The sequence below is a fragment of the Dromiciops gliroides genome, chromosome 1, assembly GCF_019393635.1.
Source record: "Dromiciops gliroides isolate mDroGli1 chromosome 1, mDroGli1.pri, whole genome shotgun sequence".
Classification (NCBI taxonomy): domain Eukaryota; kingdom Metazoa; phylum Chordata; class Mammalia; order Microbiotheria; family Microbiotheriidae; genus Dromiciops; species Dromiciops gliroides.
In genome coordinates this window covers 110,875,650-110,892,064 of record NC_057861.1, presented here as the reverse complement: position 1 = coordinate 110,892,064, position 16,415 = coordinate 110,875,650, and the positions used below count along the sequence as shown (strand labels likewise).

General features: G+C 41.2%; 1 protein-coding gene across 2 annotated transcripts in view; it reads right to left on the bottom strand.

Annotated features, from left to right (window-relative positions):
• Positions 1-775: 775 nt before the first annotated feature.
• The window catches only part of DERL1 (derlin 1), a 35,199-nt gene continuing 19,559 nt past the window's right edge, over positions 776-16,415 (bottom strand). For both annotated transcript variants that reach the window (XM_043973703.1, XM_043973712.1), the window contains exons 3-8: positions 13,230-13,294; positions 12,073-12,099; positions 10,844-10,939; positions 9,686-9,738; positions 8,557-8,667; positions 776-2,511 (exon numbers count right to left, since the gene is read on the bottom strand). In XM_043973703.1, the coding sequence (XP_043829638.1) occupies positions 2,370-2,511; positions 8,557-8,667; positions 9,686-9,738; positions 10,844-10,939; positions 12,073-12,099; positions 13,230-13,294 (494 nt within the window). In that variant the 3' untranslated portion in view covers positions 776-2,369. The remainder of the gene's footprint in view (positions 2,512-8,556; positions 8,668-9,685; positions 9,739-10,843; positions 10,940-12,072; positions 12,100-13,229; positions 13,295-16,415) is intronic.

Here is a 16,415-nt window from a genome sequence, read left to right as displayed (position 1 = left end):
ATTAAGCCTTAGACATTTATTATTGCTTAAGGCATTGCCACTTAACTGTTTTGGATATACTACTGAGCATGTGCTGTCAAAGGCAGTCATTCATCAACATAAGTGAGGCTGTTGCTTTCCTGTCAGTAAAATGTTTGGGAATGGGTGGCTGTGAATTACCCATAAGCCCTTACTGGACCCCCTCGCAAATGGCTGAGGCTAGGAGTACAGTCTGAAATAATAGGGTGTACAGGGTATGAGGTTAATAATAAGCCCAGGAGACTCAAACCCATGACCGCAGTTTCACGAGCCCCATCCTAGAAGATGGTACTATGAAAGTCACAGTACAAAAGATTTAAGGAAACTTACGATGACATAGAGATGACCTTCAAGTTGTAAAATTGAATTGATCATCTTTATGCCAACAAAATGATTACCCAAAAAGATATCCTCTATACAAAAGCAAAGAGATTCCACTGTCATCATAGGTTTTAGTGAGCTGAACATGTGTAAGGAGCACTTTTAGTTAAGATCATTCCAGCTTCAAGCATAACAAGGGACCCTGACAAGCTCAATCAACTGTATCTTCTTAGAAGTGTTTAAGAGAGAATGTTATGATGAACACAGTACAGGTCACTTGTGAAGTCTTAGAAACCGCTGCCGTTGATCTTTAAACAGCTGGCACTAAGCTCACTATCAGGCCCCAGTTTAAAAAGGAAGTATCGAACCAGTATCAAAGACTACTCCAGGGATGCCCAAGACCAGTGGTAGGAAAGATAAAACATAATAGGAATAATGGCTTCTAAAACTGTATAGGTAAACTTTATTTATGGCCAACAGCAGAAAATTATGACAACAAATTTCAGGTGCTCTCTGCCTAACTTCTTAAGAAATGTAAATAAAATCAGAGCGGGGAGGCAGGTGTTAAGAAAGCAGTTGTAAATTTGGTGTTGAAAATAAGCAACTATTTTTCCACCAACAAAGCCCTAACAACACACATACCCATCCCTGATCCTTGTATATGCCTGTGTATGGAAAAACCAAATGCCACACTAGGACCCAGAATGGTGACAGAGAGCTTTCAAAGCCAGTTCATCCTGGCTCAAATCTGTGGAACTACGAAGTACATCTTGGCAAAGTCAGCTGACTTGAGACTAAAAACATATGCTGAAAAAAGAAACATTTAGTTGTGTGAAACACTGTAGGCTTCAAAAGCTTTATTTGGTGACAAACCTTGCCCTGATGGGAAAAAAAAAAATAACCCACTTAGAAAAAAGGAGATCTCCATATTGTTTTGATTCACAGAAGTTATACATTCATGTCTCAGAATAACAAAAACAGAAACAAGTCTAAATACTCCTGATAACCCAAAGTGTGTTTGCAATCCATTTGGACCTTCTTGTGTTCACTTTAAAAATATTTAACTTTTAATGTGTAATGCAGTTTGGGATCAATTCACATGTTTTGTTTTGTTTTTCAAAAAAGGGGGAGGGCGGGATCTGGCAAGCAACACTCTTCCCATTCCTAGTCCACGATGGACAAGGTTGCTAATCCTAATACAAGTCTGCATGGCTCCATGACTCAATAAAATGGCAAATGAAACATAAAAATATCTGGAGAAGTGTGGCAAATGGTCACAGGTGAGGTCTGGCTGCAGCTCTGCAAGAGCACCTGCAGAGAGGTCAGCGTCTGGCCTCTTCCAACACCCGACATGCTGAGTCAGGCCAAAGCCAGCTTCTGTCCTTCTCTCTTCTTCCATTCTCGGCCAATCTTCTCCCATCTTCTTTCTCAAGTTCTGATGCCCTCTCCTCCTTTCTGCCATCAAAGGCAAGGAAAACTGTTCTTCCACAATAGCTCCTGGCACCCAAACGGACCCCAAGAGTCAACATCAGAATGTAACAGAGCTCACCATAAAGGCAGCATCACTAAATGTATGACCGTCTCTAAATTTCGAAAGGTGATGGCATTTGGGGGGGGGGGGGAAGAGGAGTGGGGGGGGTTCCCTCATAATCAGTCTTTTGACAACATTTTAGTTACACAGCCACAGAAACAAAAATCTACAGAGATATTCAGACTTGGACCAGAGTACCCGCTGTTCAGAAAAGGGGGAGGGGGAAGAGAAGACACAGAAACAGCAGCTGGTTTTGAAAGATGCAGAGTGGATGTTTCTTTCTTCAGAGTAGTAAAGAGTAAAGTGTGATCACTAATTTGGAGGGAAATTTAACATTTCTCTTCGGGACTTTTAACAATTTTTCTCGTACCCCAAAAATGACATTCTGCATGGGCCAGGTCCACCAGCATTAGATAGAACACAGGTCTTAAGCACAACCCCCACCAGGAAGAATCCTTAACTGCACAGTATCCCTGTTTGCTGAACACTGCTGAGCTTTTCACTGATCTCCTAGTCGGAAGCCCTGGCCCCAGTTGTGTCGACCACCTCCGCCAAGCTGATGTTCTGCAGCTCGCCTCATGCTCGCAGGCGGAACACCGAATCCGGACACGTTTCCTCTCCTACTGGGAAGCCAGCGGTACCTGGGACAGAGAAGGAATGGAGAGGGAAGGAGAGGAGGGAGGAAGGGAAAAAAGATATGTGAACTTCCACATAACTGAAGCCTTCAATTCACACCATCAAAAGAGAAATTCTTACTGAGGGAGCATTCCTCAGTTTCAGAATATAACAATAACAACTCATACTTATGCAGCAGTTTCCTCACAAACACTTCCAAGGCAACCTATTTCCCACGAAGTATTAGGAAGTATATTACTACTGCATTTAGGGAAGGGTTTTTTATAAACTTCAATTACATCATTGCAGCTGTTGTTCCCCGACAAAAAGAATGTTTTTTGTTTCTCTTCATAATATAGTCTTCAGTCCTTGTATTTTAGAGATGCACAAAAATCTGCCAGTGCTTCTTCATGCCTACTGGGTGGAGTTCCAATGCACCTGCCTGCCACCCAGAGCCCTCCACAAATGGGCAGACCTCACAGGGCCTTTCCAGCTGGAGGCCAATACTCCTGAAGAGGTGCACCTAGCACAGGACTCTGTACTTTTAGGCACTAATTAAATGTTTACCATGTGTACAAAATAAAACAGAAACCAAGAGAGTAAATGATGAGATTTAAATCATTCCTGAGCATCAATTTCAGAAGAGGTCTGCTACTTCCCAGCTGAGATGTCGCTGTACTAGAAGGCCATTTCTTATGTTTTCCAGTCCGGCATAGTGAGGAAACAGCTGTATACGTGTGCTTAGATTTGAGCTATTATGTTCAAAATATTTTTTCAAGGTCTGGAGGGAGAAACAGAGCAGAGAGCTGAGGCCGCTTCAAGCTATAGGAACGTTACTTAATAAAAAAGCTATTAAATATATAGAGCCATATCCTGAGTGGAATCTAGCTCATCCATGGTATAGGAAAGGGTACGGCCCCCAGGAGCCCTCTCCTCTTTACACTGCCAAATTCTCCCCATCCTTTGAGGCCTTGCTCCAAAGCCAACCCCTCCATGACAAAGCTTTCACCAATTACTCCAGCCCACGTTGAGCATTCCCTTCTCTCTGAACTCCTATTCCCTTTATTGTTGTCTGGCACCAGACAACCTGGCTGTTTTATTACCTGCTGATCCTATGTACTCCTGTGCGTTCATATGTGTTTTGTTCCCCCCCCCCCCCCGCCCCAAATCATAGGTTCCTTGAAGACCCTGACCCCTACTTTTTTAATCCAATTTGGTCACTTAATCAGTACTCAATAAATAATTCCTGATTTGACCACAGCACAATGGTTGAAAAGTACCAAAATAGTACATGTATGGAGTGGCTGACCAATCACGCTCTTCTCATGGACAATTTGATGAAGTGGAGGAGTTAAATCACGATATGGTGAATTCAGGTGGCATAACTGAAGCCAAAGAGTAGCCATTTTTTAAGGGGTGATGTTGACTTGTTCAGAAGTCTCAAGCATAGTGCCCAGGGGCACAACATGTGCTGGACCCCATGCTATTTAGCACTTTGATCATTCAAATGGCATCCATATCAAACCTGCAGGTGACACAAAAGGGGGAAGGATATCTAACATCATCGTTAACTGTCAAAAACAGAGGTCTCCACAAACCAAGACTGTTGGGCTCAATCTAAGCTGAAAATGTCAATAGTGATATACTATTATTATTAATATTAACAACAGACTACACTTAGGCTCAAAAATACCAAGTTAGTTCATAAGTAAAGACCAGGGAGATATCACTAAACAGTGGCTTCTCTGAAGAATACCTGGGGGTTTTAGTGGACTGCAAATTCAAAATAAGTCAATAGTGCGATATGCCAGCCAAAAAAGCCAATGTGATTCCAGGAAGCACTGAGAAAGGGGCATAGCATCCATAATAGGAGGAGGTGATAGGACAGATACAGTTAATTACTTTATGTATTGGTCTGCCCACATCTAGAATACCACAGTCAGACATCTTGACAAGTTAGAGAATACCAATTGGGGATGTTCAGCCTGGAAAAGGTAAGACTTGGTGCAGAGAGTGGTTATGAGAACTGTCTTCATGTGGTCAAAGGGCTCTCATGTGGAATAAGGTTTAGACTTATTTTATGGAGACTCAGAAGGAAGAACCAGGAGCAATGCATGAGACAGGAAGAACTTCCTTACAATTACAACTGTCCAAAAGTAGCCCAAGGAGGTGTGTGGCTGCCCCTTCACTTGAGGTTTTCAAATGCAGGGTAAATGACCACTGGTCAGAAATGTCATAGAGGTACAAGTTGGACTAGACAGCCACTGGAACCCCTTCCAACTCTCTTGATGCTGGTAAAACCATGCTCGGTCTTCTCAATGAAATGTATGATGTTATTTCCCCTGACATGAATATCCTCTCTTGCTGCACTGTTTTCTTTCTTGAGAAGCACAATGAACCACTCTTCATCGGAGAAAAAAGTAACTAAAGGAGCATATCTAACATTACTCCCTCTGGGATTCCACTTGAAAAGGGAATGCCAAAAACACTGCCACATCTTAGCATTTGAACACTGGCATTTCCCCCCTTTAAACAAATAAATGTTGAATATTAAATTAAAGTACATTTTCAATGCCTGTTATTCAACATTATGATGACTGGTTCTAACATAACAATATTCATACCAAAAAAAAAGACACCACACTAAGGGCAATTTTGCTTTGCTCCTGTAAGACAATACTTAAGCTGTTTCCATGGCTCAAACATATTACGGGGAAATTAAATGCAAGTAATTAGTATAAAAAGACACCCAATTATACATAATCAACAAAAATTTATGGTAATTTTGAAGCATTTATTGCTTTTGCAGGGAACATATTTTAAGTTACATTTTGTAATCTGATCGTCTTACACAATTTAGCAAAAAGGCTTCTACCAGCCAAGAAGCTCCAAGAGAAAACTGGGGCTGGGGTGCTATTAGAAATCACAGAACTGTCTACCCTGTGGTGTACTACAAATCACACGACCTAATGCACACTCTTCCATTTGGCGCCCCAGGATCTATGACAGCTGGGGGGGGGGGGGGGAAGGTCGGAAATGGGTAGAAGAAGCTATAATCTGCTTGAAGACAAACCAAACTGTAGCTGATTTTGTTAACAGAATGATCTTGCACAAGCAGAGATGTGAACCAGAGATGAAAATCTGTTATTCAGCTGGTGTGTCCTATGATCTTTTAAAAAGCAGGTTTGTCATTTGTGTTCATAGACTAGAAGCAACAGAGTTCAAAGGAGAACTAGGTCCCTTTTGTGCCTCTATACCCCCCTCCCCCCCATCTCCTGACCACAAACCCCCTACGCACAAATAACACAGCCAAGGCTTTTCCTAACCTGTCAGGGCTCTTCCTCACTTGTCACTTATGGGAATCAGGACAGCAAATCAGCCAAATGGACAGGATGAGAACATGGGTTAAAAAGTAAAAAGCACAATCTAGAGACAAGTCATCAGGATTTCAAAACGTTTTTGTGTTTCGGACGTGAGATCAGACACGACTGCCTGCCAGGCTTGGGCATCAGATGGTTCTGTGGCTGACCCATTCTTAATGGGCTTTTGCTCCTTTCAGCAGATACTCAGAGGAAATCACTGAATTAGCCTTCTGAACCACTGAGCCCAGCCCCCTCATTTTACAAACTAGGGAATTTAGGCACAGAGAGGTTAAAGGTGTGGGAGTCAAATTGGATATACGGAGCATTAATCTCCCCCCTTTAACTTTCATATATATATATATATATATATATATATATATATATATATATATATATATATATATATATCACAGTTTAATAAGAAAAGGGAGCCACTGAGCTTTAATCTGTGATGGATCAGTTTTTTTATTATTGCTTGGGAATTAATTAGACAACAAGAGCTGAAACCAATTAGGGAAATAAGGAAGGAGAAATACAAGTGAATAATCTTAGATCTAAGCTTAGTCTATTCCTTTATAAAACTCACCGACTCCCAAACTGTCCACCAGGCCGAGAACCAGCACACCCAAAGCTGAACACCAACCACATATTTCCCAACTCCTCTCACCCGAGTGGCCGCCACGGATAAATTTAGCAGCCAGAGAGCCCCAACTTCTGTTCCCACCCTCACTTTTTAAGTTCGTGTCCTGGAAGTTCCTTGAGTTCGAGTTTTCCTTTCAAAAGGGGCGGTCCTTCAAAAGCTGCTTCAGTAGCATGCGCAATCTCTCAAATGATTCAGCTAAAATTTCTGATATTAATCTTTACCACAAATAATATTTACCACAAAGGGAATCACCTAACAGAAGAGCAGAGTCAAGAGCAGAGAACCCTCTGACTCCTTCCCCATTCTTATGCCTGAATTTATGATAAAATTTTCTTTTTGTCTCCTTTCTAGTCAACAAGGATCACACCAGAGCTCACAGGACCAAAACCTGAGAGCTGGAACAGAACTTAAACAGTCCCCCTCAATCCACGCCCTTCAAATGAGGAAACAGACTCAGAAGTGACGTGACTTACCCAAGATTATACAGGTTGATTAAGTACCATGCTCTTCCCCTGAGCACGAACTGGGGCTTTCCCAAACTCAAGGGCTACAGATATGTATGCCTAGGGCTTAGCATAGTTCCTGGCACATAAGCCCTTATAAATGCTTACGGATCAACTGACTGTCAGGATTTTGGAGCAGGAAGAAGATGTACACAATGATGCTATCAGCATGTTTCCACCCCTATGGGGGCCACAACATCCCAGCAGCCTAGCTGGACCTTTCGGAGCCTCTTCGGACTAACTAATGCTGCTGTTATTATGTGTTTCTGCTAACCAGGAGAGAATTGGGGCAGACAGATGACACACCGCTGAGGAGCTTGAGCTAGTAAGATTTGGGGGTAGAGATTAAAAGCATGAAATAATTCCCTTGACACACTCTTTCTCACTTCCCTTTAATCTGGATTTTCACCTTTGGGTTTCTGACTTCTACTTCTCCCCTCCAAGTCTGAAGGGAGCTACTGCTCCTTGTATTTAGTATCTCTTTAGATCTCTGAGAAAGAGAAAAAGTCTTCCTGGGGTCACACTGCCTCCTCCAGTATGGCCTGACCACCAGAATTACCTGACAATATTCCCATTCAAGGATTCACAACAGAGGCAACCCCTTACAAACAGGATGAATGGTAAAAGTTCATTCATCAGATGGCATTTAGAAAATAAAATACATTTTTCAACAGGAATGATATTAAGGAAATAGTGATTAGTTTAAATTCAAACAGGTTCCACAGACTTCCAAATCACAATAAGCCTAAATCCAGTCAAGAACCGTCTCAATCCCAGCCTCACCTCTGGCTCTAATGTGATTTCCATAGTATAAGTCAGGTATGATATCATGGAGAGAGAAAGGTGTTAGGGATGTGCTTCTGGACACTCTCTACAGCTACTCAAGGTACTGGGCCAATCACTCCCTCAGGTGTTCAGAAATCGAGGTAAAAAGCCAAGTTGGAAGCCGGTGGCCTGAAGAAATTTCCATGTTAATAGCAGCCCTCCCAGATCTCCAAATGGCAGGTATTCCATAGATTTAGAGGGGACACAATGTTGGAATGCTAATCAAACAGCCATCTTTGTGAACTATTAGCCCTGTGACCTCGGGCAAATTGCTCAAACTCTTTTAGTTTCCTTATTCATAAACTGAGGAGATAGGGCTAGAGGCTTGCTTTCCAGTTGTGGAGGTTGATGACTCTGTGGTATTATGTAAATATGGAATAAGACATAGATAATGCCAACCCTCTTTCTAGGGGAGCTGTCCCTAAATTCAGTCACTTTCTTAGACAGGAGGTATTTTCCCCCAACTTCTTTGGGAATAGGGTTTTATGGGTCAATGGTCTAGCCATTTACAAACCTAGAGAAGGATCAGAAGAGTAGCCCAGGAATTCAGAGACCTGTCCTTAATCACGCTTGGCTTTCCCGCTAATCCTGCAGGCCTTCTCAAGTCATTTACTGTCTACACCTCAGATTTCTCCCTGCGGAAGTTAATTCCTATCCTATTAGCTCACAGAGAGGTTGGCAGGATTGGTGAAAGATAGGTGGTGACAATTAAAATGGTAAAAAAAAAAAAACACTCACAGACACTGAGGTGTACTCAGAAAAGTTCTTCCTCCCAAATCCATTGGGTATTTGAACATTAAGAAGTAGTATAGATGTCCAACGAGATTTCCTATCAGCTCATTGATAACCCTGCAAAATAAAAGCCACATTATTCTACAGGAATTTTGAAAACAATGAGAAACTTTGATTCTTTACAAACAATGATAAAGAGGACAATAACAAGGCTACTAGCATTTTACATATGTCATCTTGTTTGATCCTCACAACAACCCTGTGATGCAAAGTATTATTATTATTACTCCCATTCTACAGAAAAGGAAATCGAGGCTGGGGGAGGTTGTGACCTGCCCAGGATCACAGAGCTAGCCAAGTGTTTGAAGCAGGACCTAAATGCAGGACTTCTGACTCCAAGGCCAGCAGTGCTCTATCAACTATGCTCCCTTGGGGTATCAGCAATAATGTCCTACCCTGTGACCCATGAAATGACCAAGCTCTGGGGACCACATAAGAATTCCATGGAGTCTATTCTCTTATAAGGAAATTCAGTGAGGGGCAAGGAGAATGTAACCCTGCAGAAGCCTGTTATTTGAAACTCTTCCAAGGCCATTAGTCACAACTATTCACTTTGGTTCAAACTCTGTGTCCAATATTTTTCTGGCCTAAGGGGAAACAGACCCTGACTTCAAGAAGTTTACACTCGATTATGAGGAATAGTACTGCACACAGATGAGAAAGTACAAAATACCGAAAAAGAAGATAAAAGGCAACTTCAGCGGGGAGTGTCCTGACAACTGGCTGGGTGGGGAAGTAGGTAAGAATGGCTTTGTGGAGAAGGTGACACCTGAGCAAAGCCTTGAAAAGCACCTAAGAGGCAGAGAATTCCAGGCATGGGGTACGCCCTCTGCAAAGGCACAAAGAGGAGATGGAGTATTGTGTAAAGGGAACATCAAAAGTAGTCCCATTTGGCTAGACCACTGGGGGGAGAGGGGGGAGAGGAAGGAGAGAGGGGGGGAGGAGGAGGGGAAAGGAATGGCAGAACATTCCAAGCTAGTGTTCTCTATTTTAATATTTATAAAGACTAAAGGGAGAGTAAAGGAGAGAAAAGGTCACTAAGTCCCCAAAGAAACAAACAAAATATAATACTTACGATCCTCCAATAATATAGTTGAATACAAGAATGACCCAAGGCAAGTAACAGGCCTAGGAATAAATATATGCAAAGAGATGAGTTACAAAGCCCTTTGTGAGCACAACAATCAATTCTAAACTTTTCACATAATGGAAACTAAGACCATATACTGGCAAGATCATCTATGTGCATGATCTTGACACAGGCTCATATATATACGTACATGACTTTTAAACCTCATGTTTGTTGTTGTTGTTGTTGTTGTTGTTGTTAATTGGGGAGAAAGGGAGCGAAAGAAAGTGCAAAAAGCACCTTTCATTTGTTCATTATAAGCACCCTGTGAAGCAGCGGCCTGGGACAGGCATTATTTGAGACCTAGCGTCAGAATGGTGAAGTGACTCATCCTGTCCCAGAATATCAGAGGCCAGAAAAGCTGGCACCAGAGCGCCAGTTTCTGACACTTTACTGGCCCATACTGTCTCCGTCTTGGAAGGCCCCCTTCATCTCTTGGCTTGTAGGTGTTGTTTACGGTACGCCTTGTACTTTTCAATGGAGATGTTGTTCACTGGCCTAAAACAAACCATTTCTACCATGAACTAGCTGGAAGTCACTTAGCAACTCTGGGTCCTCAGTTTCTTTGACTGTAGAATTCAAGCCCCATTGTTGGGGCTTGAATGGTTCTATCACATAGCTGGAGAGAAACGAAGTCTACCCATTCTAATCATTCATTCATTCATTCATTCATTCCATGTTAGGCCTGAAACTCACACAACTATACTCAGATGAAATGAGAACAGGAGATGGGAAAAGCTCAAAAATAGGATTTTAAATAATGAAGCATTTCCTCCTACTTGACTTCAATCCAAAAAAACCCAAAAAACAGACCTCTACTTTCAGACAAATTGACCTTTTTGTGAGGTAAAGCACCCACCACCTTTTGTTCCAACAGGTGTTACCCATATTAAAATAGCACAGGAGTTCAGACAAGGTTAGTCTTTTTAAGTAGACTAAATAAATAAAAACTCAGCCCCTGGAGCTGCCTGTAGTATATTGCTCTGCAGTGACCTCTTCTGGAGGAGCCAGAAACTGGATCTCAGAGCTGATAAAAAGAAGGCTGAGAAGAGCCCTCCACCCAGAGGGGTGAAGGAAGATGAATTCCTACTTTGGAGAATGTACCTTAAATCGTGTTCCAAACCAAAATGATACAATCATTTCTCTGTTCAGCTGGGCCCAGACATAGAGTACTGACATGATCAAAGGAATCATCAGCAACTGCAAAAGAAATCAGACATGTAAGGCCAAAGGAACAAAGACCCACAAAGAAATCTGGCTGGTTCTTGACTTTTTCTAGAACTTAACCTGATGAGATATCCAAGCATCTCAAATGCAGCACTATTTCTGGTGAATGTAAAAGAAAAATGAGGGAATATTTGCCCCGAAGCTGGAATGGAAGGGAAAAAACAAACATGATCCAAATCTAGAGGTTTTAATATTTAGGCTATAAAAGCCATAATCTAATTTTTTAAAAAGTTTATAAATAAGCACCTGGTTATCAGTCAGTCAATCAGTTAAGCATTTATTATGCATCTACTATGTGCCAGGCACTGTGCCAAAGGCTGAGAATACAAAGAAAGGGAGAAGGAAAAAAACAGTCCCTGTTCTCAGTGAATTCCCAGTCTAATGAGGGAGACATGAAAACTATGTACAAGGAAAATATAATACAGGACAAATTGGAGATAATCAAACAGCTATATGCCAGATCAAAAGGGAAAAATGAAAAGATTAGTAACTAAAAGCACAGTATAGCCACTATTACTACTGTGGGAGGAAAAAGTGAAATCTTGAAATGAATGGATCAATTCCACCATGCAAGAAAAGGTCAGATGCAATACAACCTACCTACTTTCAAATGGATTGGGCAATACACATAAATCAGTCCAATATATATTTTACTGGAAAAGAACTCACGGGGAGTCATAGCAAAAGGGGTAGGAGGCTGAAACTCACAGGTGGTAAAATCTAAGAAACCTCCAAGTAACATGTTAAGATATAGAAGAAAATGCATAATGATGATTTTGCTAGCAAGCAGGACAAATGATTTTTCCAAAATCTATCCCTCCCCACCGCCCCCCCCCATTTGAAAGGCATTTAAGAAGCATCATGCCCATTATCTTAAGAGGCAGCTAAAGATAACACAATGCAAAAGACAGGCAAATAAACCTCCGAAGCACTAGTTTAAATATCACTGATTTTCTCATGCAAAAAAGCTTATTCTGAATAAAATGCTAATGTTTGAAAATACCATACATAGCACATACATGTAACACACAAGCAATTCTTCCAATAAAGCAGTTAATGTTAAAAATCTTTGCAAACAAATATCTCCTTTTACCGGAGGTGCTTACCTGCATGTCCATTATTAAACCAGTAATCTTAGTTTGCACAGTTAAAGAAAATTCAACAGGAAATAATGTGCAGAATCAAATCCGATTTGGTTATTGGTTTTGGGTGGGGGTGGTGTTTTTTCAATGGAAGGGTTTTCCTTCACAGAATCTGGGTTGGAGGGGTTTATTCCTTTGAAGCATGAGAATACAATTAAGAATTTCCATAGTTCAGTTTGCTTAAAATGTCCAAGCACATACTACATGATGCCCTAGTCTGTGGTGACTCTTCACATTTTAAAACAGATGCCATCAAGAAGCATACAACAGTAGAAATTAATTGCTTTTATGGACAAAACTCTAATCTGCCTAGCCTTTGCCCTCTATCTCAGGCGGACAAGGCAAGTGCTCATCCCTCTGGAACAGGGACTGCCAATACACTTGGGGCTGAGCTTATTATTGGACTTCAAAGTGTGGCTACAGTCAGAAAACAACTTCCCCCCAAAAAGGGAGAAAAGACCCAACAGGGCCCTATTTACTGGCTCTCTTCAAAGCTGAAAATGGAAGTTTAAAAGCCCAAAGGCAATTTTTCTTGCTGCCAGCCTCACCAACTCTGAACTACCAAGTTCCTTCCTTCTGCCGTTCTCACCGTCTGTCAGAAGGACTCAGAACACAGAGGGCTCGGCTTGCTGACAATTCTGTTGATGCAAAGAGCAAATCTGACTCCATGCAGTCCTTTTGTGGAGTCAGGGTCTTTACTGGGGGGAGGGGGGGTGATGCTGAATTACCACTGAGTACCTGAAGCTAAGGGAAAAAATGTAGTGACAAAAGGGTACTGATTTCAGACTAAATTTCCAGGATAACCTCAGTTTTCAAAGCTCCCTTAAGGTACTGCATCTCTTTTTTCCGTAGTCAATGAGCTGTCACACGTGAGAACACAAAGAACAGGAAGCAAGAAGAGTAATGAAACCCACACAAAAATGTGAAAAGTCTCACAAAGGAAATAGTGAGGAAAAGCATCATAGTTCTCCTTAACCCTGGGGCAGCTTTTAAGAAGAGGCTGGATTAGCTAGCAAGCAAAGAGACCAATGTGCAGGGTTTGATGAAATCCTGTTTGGATTTTCAAAACACAAAAAGGAGGGGCTAATTCACCCAGAAAGTAATGACGAGCAAAAGGATACAACGATGCAAACCCAGTTAAAAAGGAGCATGAACATATAGTCGGCTGGCCTTCCATCAAAAGCCCCTGAAAACAAAAATAAACAAGTTCAGATTTCCTGATCAAGACGTGCCCTGCACCTAAATGAATGAATAAGTAAATAAAATAGCGCATTTCCAGAATGGGGAACAAAAAAGAATGCTGAAAAACCACAAGAAGAAAGTCAATTTCATGAAGGGCAGAGCTTGAGAGAGCTTGCTAAATAAAATGATAAAGAGCTAACTTAAAACAAGCTTTCCTGATATTTTAAATGGTGCTAATATATAAAAATCCCAAACTAAAGTCACTCAAGTGAAGTCAGCTCTGGTTTCCCCATCTGAATTCCACTGTGCTTTTTTGATGCACTGTCCTGCGATCAAATACAAAGGGCTCTAAGGATAATCATACTCTAAATGTCTCCAAGGAGGATTATAGAGATTCACAAGAAGTAACAGCAAGCCCCAGCCAGCAGGAGGCAGCACAGAAGATGCCCTGGACAAAGAAAGCCCAGGAGGGCTGGGTTCTTATCATTAATTATCATGTGACCTTAGGCAAGTCACTTGACTACTTTGCACCTTAAAAAGGTCATCTGTTATTTCTTTTTTTGTTGTTTTTGTTTTTGTTGAGGCAATTGGGGTTAAGTGACTTGCCCAGGGTCACATAGCTAGTAAGTGTTAAGTGTCTGAGGCCGGATTTGAACTCAGGTACTCCTGACTCCAGGGCCGGTGCTCTATCCACTGCGCCACCTAGCTGCCCCTAAACTGTTTCTTAAACAAAACAAAAAAAATCTATGAATTTAGGACCCTCCAACTTTCAACTCCAGAAAATCACTCACTGACTCTTCAAAATCTGCATAATAGGCAAATTCTGTTATTTGCAAAGGTTTCCCTAATAAAAAGAATCATTTTAATGAAAACATGTAATGGGGAACTGCTATGTTCCAGATGTCAATCACCTTTTCAACTACCCACAGTCATAGCTACAGTACTTTGCATTTTGAAAATTCATAAAGTTCTCAAAAATCTCTCTAATGTAGGGAAGGGAGGTGTCACCCCCATTTTACAAAAGAAGAATAAAGAACCAAAAAAATGAAGAGACTCACCCAAAGTCACAACCCAAGTTAATGTCAGAAACAAGACATGGCCTGTGACCCTCTGATTTCTAAGCTTGGGTTTATTACATGTCTTTGGAGCACACACCCAGGTGTACAACTCCTCCTCCCACATCAAAGATGAAGGTCAAGGCCCAACAGAACAAATAAAGAAGTAGCACTTGGTCCTCCTTGACCTTCCTTTCACAGGGAGGTATTTCTACTCAAAAAGATGACTAGGTCCCATCAGCCAATCATATGAAAAGGAACAGTGGTTAATACAGGGCTTAATATATAGCAAAAATATGTGAGTTGAACTGAATTTTAGTAGCCATAGTAGTAATAATGGCATTTATGTTTTTGTGGGGGGGTTTTGTGAGGCAATTGGGGTTAAGTGACTTGCCCAGGGTCACACAGCTAGTAAGTGTCAAATGTCTGAGGCCAGATTTGAACTCAGGTCCTCATGAATCCAGAGCCAGTGCATTATCCACTGTGCCACCTAGCTGCCCCAATAATGGCATTTATATGGTACTTTAATTTTTCCAAAGCTCCCCCTATATGTTATCACATTTGATTTTAATAACACCTCTGTAAGGGTGGGTGCTGCTATTAGCAACCATTTTGTAGGTGAAGAAACTGAGGCTCAGCATAGTTAAATGATTTCCCCAGGGTCACACAACTAGGAAATGTCTGAGCCAGGAATCAAACTAGAGTATTCTTGGTTACAAGGAGTCTTTAAGGAGGCTGATAAGAAAACCAGAAAGAAATCTATACTGCCCACAGAACATAGTTCAATCTAGGAAGAAGTGCATGAACGACAAGCATCAGTCTCCTCCAAGTGCATTTGTTATACACACACACACACACACACACACACACACACACACACACACACACACACACACACACTGCAGCTTTCACTATTCTGACCATAACACTGAGAAAAGCTTAATGTTAAGGTCTCAAAGTAATGAATCCAAGTGAAATTCGATTTCTGAATGAAGGCTTTTACGCCTTCAAGATGGCTTTCAGTCTTATACTTTTTTCAAAGACAACTTTGGATTCTGAGTCCTTAAGACATTGTAATCACACGGACTGAATAAACTGACATTTTCTACTTGAGTGAATTAAAACTTGCAAATTAACAGGTCTCAAATTGCCATTTCCCATTCAAATCAGAAGCCTCATGAATAAGCAAGCACCCACACATACTGAGCACCTTACAAATTTGGTCAGGCTGGTAAATATGCAGGCAGCAACACCTGGGGCTGTAAAAACTGCATTAAGTCCAATTTACTGAGTCTAAATAGTTTGATGGATAGAGCACTGAGCTGGAAGACAGTCCTAACTGTCCTAAGAAAGCTGTGTGGCCTTGGATAAGCCACTTGAATTTGCTAGATTTCATCTCAAAAATGCAGAGTGAACAAAATTATCTCTAAGCTCTTCTAACCCAAATTTCTTATGTGATTTGGTGGGAATTCATGTTTGCTCAGTTACATTTGTGGATAATCAAGTTTTCAATTATCCACAAAAATAAGGGGTACAACTGCAAAAAACAACAACAACCACCAAAAAAAAAACTATCAAAAACACGTTTGGCTTGAAATGCCTAGATTTATCTAATTATGTAGAGTTTTGATTAATATTAAAAAGCAGTTTGCATTTCCTGAGCAAATCCTGGCTGGCTAAGCCAAGCTCGGTGTTGAAATAAACCATGCACACTAGGGAAAGCCAGCCTGGAATTAAAACTGGCTACCTAGATGATATATAAGTACTAATATCAAGAGTACAGGTTTAGAGTCAGAAAAGCCCTTATTAGTCATCCAGAAAGACCATTTCATTAAGGGAAACAATATGCTCAGAAACTGAAAGCCAGAGGGCTGGGTTGCCATATGACTGTTGTCTCTTGGTCAACAGTGACATTCAGGATACCTTCTGCCATCAAACAGCTGTGCAACCTTGGGTAAATTACCTAGCCTCTCCTTTAAATTTCCTCACACATAAAATAAGAATCTGGATGCTTCACTTTTCTGAAGGTAAAATCTATGACGGAATCTACTTATATGTAGAATAAGATGC